This window comes from Gracilinanus agilis, chromosome 4 (assembly GCF_016433145.1).
Source record: "Gracilinanus agilis isolate LMUSP501 chromosome 4, AgileGrace, whole genome shotgun sequence".
NCBI lineage: Eukaryota > Metazoa > Chordata > Mammalia > Didelphimorphia > Didelphidae > Gracilinanus > Gracilinanus agilis.
The window spans coordinates 163007887-163011748 of NC_058133.1; the positions used below are offsets into that span (position 1 = coordinate 163007887).

The window sequence follows — 3862 nt, forward strand, 5'->3', positions numbered from 1 at the left end:
CTCAAGTAGCCCAGCCAAGGCCCAGAAGCTACCTTATATTTTTACAGACTATGCTTATCTCAGCTTGGGAGATGTATATACTCATTCTGAAAAGAGAAGCCATTCTTACAGGTTTAATTTGATCCAGGGTATATGAGTGTCCCTTGGGGGAACTCCAAATGCAAGAGAAAACACCCAAAGCCGAGACAAAACAATAGTACTTTTAATCACAAAGGGTATAATAATTCAACATCATTCATCCTCATTTATCTTGATCACATCATCTGAAGAAAGTGGGATTCAGATTGTCAGCTGGGACACCTTAATTACCTGGCCCTTCTCCTCATAGTTCATTTTCTTCCAGTTTAGGACATTGGCTTTACTATAGCTGGTCTTTATATCCTGGAGTGGAACCACATAATCCCACATGTACACATTCCCAATCTCCCCAACAAAGGATTGATTTATATCAAACCCACCCCCATAGGAATCTTGATCCTGCCCAAGAATGATCTTGGCATTTGCACTCAAGGTATATCCTACTTTCAAAACCTTTCTCACCAGGGGTTTCCAATCGACCCACATCTCAGCAACCCCTGAGGCTGATTCCCAAGTGGCACAGATATTTATTGGGGTAAGGGGAGGCTCCTGCACCTTGAAGGTAACCTCTTCTGTGCCAATGGTCAAACTGTACTGCCCAACTCTATCCCTGAAGAGGAGGATCTCATTGGGAGAAGCTTTAGTGGCATAGGAGAACACGGAGTAGCCACGAGTCAGTTCTGTGTAGACCCACAGGCACACAGTGAAACCCTGCAGCTCTGTGTCCATCAGCGGACTCAGAGTCATGTAGGAATTAGCCGACGGTCTTGGGAAAAGGAATACTTTCCCGTGGAGGTCTTTGTATAAGGAGTGAGCTGGAAAATGTTGTCCTTCATTTTCCTCCTCGGAGTTCTCTATGTGGAGAGAAGTGTTAGATTCAGAATAATAGAACAAGTTTCTGCTTGACCCTTCCTGCCATATAGCATGTATTCCACGTTCACACATAGAGTCTATACATTTAAAACATCTGTTCAGAGATTCTGATTTCTGTGAGTAATTTACTTCTTAGGGATAGGAGAGGAGGAGGTTATACTCTGAAGCTTGCAGCTAGCCTAATAAAGAGCCCCAGAGCTCAGTAATTAACAGAGGAGACAAATGAAGGCAAGGCAGGAACCCCTCATGTAATCACAGAGGAGAGAAGAGGAGGATTAAAGCTCTTCCAAAGGATATATGATTGGGACAGAGACACTAAAAAGATAGTCAGGGAACCAATCCCTCTTACCCTTTGGAGAGCTATAGACCTCAACAAAACTATTGTGTATATTCATGCATCAGGTGCAGATTGAATTAGATAAATGCTTCTAAAGCTAGGATTAGTACAGATAGATGACACTAGGGATAGAGTGCTTGGCTTCTTCCTGTTTTCTTTTCTTTTTTATTTATTTTTCTTTTGAATATTTTCCCATAGTTACATGTTTCATGTTCTTTCCCTTCTCCCCCAAAATCCCCCTAACCCTTACCCTTAGCCAATTCACAATTCCACTGGGTTTTATATGTATCATTGATTAAGACCTAATTCTATATTATTGATAGCTGGACTAGAGTTATCTTCCTGTTTTCAAATCTGGCCTCACACATTTACTAGCTGTGTGACTCTAGTTTTTAAATCACTTAATCCTGTTTGTCTCAGTTTCTTCATCTGAAAAAAAAGAACTGGAGAAGGAAATGGAAAATGAGACTCTTATCTTTGCCAAGAAAACCCAAAATGTGGTCATGAAGAGTCAGACATGACTGAAAATAACTGAGCAACAACAAAAAGACCAGATTGAATAATTTTATGATTTTGTGATATATCCTTTTATAAGTTTAACTTCTCTTTCCCAGAAGATTGACAATATCAAGCCACTTAGCTTTAGGACAAGCTTCCTATTCTCTAGCCTGGCTTCTTTCTGTTTTCATATGCATCAACTTCCTCTGTCTTGTGCCTACCTCATCCCTATTTCCCTGGTTCGGTAAGGGAGCCCCCAAATCAGCAAGGTCATTTTCTACCTGTTTGGGCCATAGTTCTTGAGAAGATGATGAGGAGCAGGGTCCACAGAAACCAATTCTCCATCTCTTTCTCCTGAAGTTTCCAAGGATAGCAACTGGTCCAAAAGCAGAAGTGGTAGAGCTTGGCTTCCTACTCTGCCCTTCAAGGACCATGTCTATGGCCCAGTCAGAGAAGAGTATTTATACCTAAAGGTTTTGTGCTGTAGATTGGTAAATATTAACTTGACAAGGGAATTAGATGGAAATGATTTATGCCCCTCCTTGTTACTTTAGCACATTTCCCACTCCTCTCTTGATTAATATTGATTAAATTTCTATTCATGAATTTCTCTAAACACTTAGAAGTTGTGTAACCCTGAGCCAATTACCTGATTTCCCTGAACCTCAGTGTTCACATCTGTAAAATAAAGATAGTGATATTTATATTCCTTATCTCACAAGGTGGTTATAAAGGAAGCGTTTTAACTTCACTGTTTTAAAAACTATAAAGAGCTTTATAAATAGCATTTGTTTCTTTATTATTCTTCACTTTACCATCAGGCAAATCCATTATTTGTTTTTTCCCCTTTTTACTTTCCCCCAATTACCATGCCTCACCCTCTCTAAGGCATTATAAAAGGCTGCTGAAAGAGGAAAGACAACCTCCTTAGCATCCAGCTGTGTCCACATTCATTCTTTCCAAGTTCTGTCAAGAGTAGACACTTAATAGTTGTGAGTTCTTGGAAAAAATCACTTAACATCTTTGTACCTTAGTCTCCTTATCTGTAAGAAAAAGTGGTTTGGATTCAATGACCTCTCAGGTCCCTTATAGTTATAAATCTATGACCCTCGAATCAAGAGATGGAGAAAATGTTGAGTAAACCCAAAATTGTACATTTTGTCTACTGTCTGGAGTGAACAGATAAGGACAAGCATACAATATTTATTTATTTGAGAATGAACTCTGTGCCCAACATGTTGCTGGTTCTGAAGAATTAGATGTTCCTTGAGGGTAGAGACTGTTCTGTGTTTGTCTTGTGTCCCCAGAAGTTAGAACAAACCTTGCATATTTGGAGAGAGAGACAGAGAGAGAAGACAGACAGACAGACAGAGACAGAGAGGGAGGGGCCCCATATCTATAATTTTATGAGAATGTCCTGTGAGGAGACTCCCTTTACCAATGCAGATTGATAGTTGTTTAACAGTTTTTGTGCCTAGAAAAACCCAGGAGCTCTCAGAGATTAATGAATTGCCCACTCTCCAGTCTCAACATGTCAAAATATGGATTTTGGTCTTCCTGGCTCTGAGGTTATCTCTTTATCTACCATAACATAGTGGCTCTTGTTGTACATTCTGGTGCTTAATAAATCCTTGTGAAATTAAACTGAAGTATTTGGAGGGATGCAAATATAAAACTTGATGCCTGTTCAAACTGTCTATTATCAGATAAAGCCAATCAAAACACCTCTGACTTTGGGTTTCTTCACCTACAAACAATTGATTTAACTACTGACATTGCCTTATTTGATCCTCAAAACATCCCACGGATCTTGAACCCAGGTCTTTTCTAACTTGAATTTTTTTTCTTTTTCTAATGAACTATGCTACCACTCTAAATTACCTACTAGTTCTAAAATTTGATGACTCGGAGGGATAAAATTACTAAACATGACTCTAAAAGAGAACAGTTAAGTGATTAACTTTGTGTTATTGATTATAGAGAAATTATAAATTGAGAGAAAGGAGAAAAAAACTGGGACTGGATTAGATATTCCTGGCTACATAAAAGAGATAGCACTTGAGATGAATATTAAAG

At 39.0% G+C, this 3862-nt stretch overlaps 1 protein-coding gene across 1 annotated transcript; it reads right to left on the bottom strand.

The window, feature by feature from the left end:
• Positions 1 to 279: 279 nt before the first annotated feature.
• Positions 280 to 2131, bottom strand: LOC123246052 (mucosal pentraxin-like). The gene is made up of 2 exons (XM_044675003.1): positions 2068 to 2131; positions 280 to 932 (listed from the first exon to the last, which is right to left on the bottom strand). The coding sequence occupies exons 1-2, from the start codon at positions 2129 to 2131 to the stop codon at positions 280 to 282; spliced, it is 717 nt and encodes a 238-aa protein (XP_044530938.1).
• Positions 2132 to 3862: the final 1731 nt, after the last annotated feature.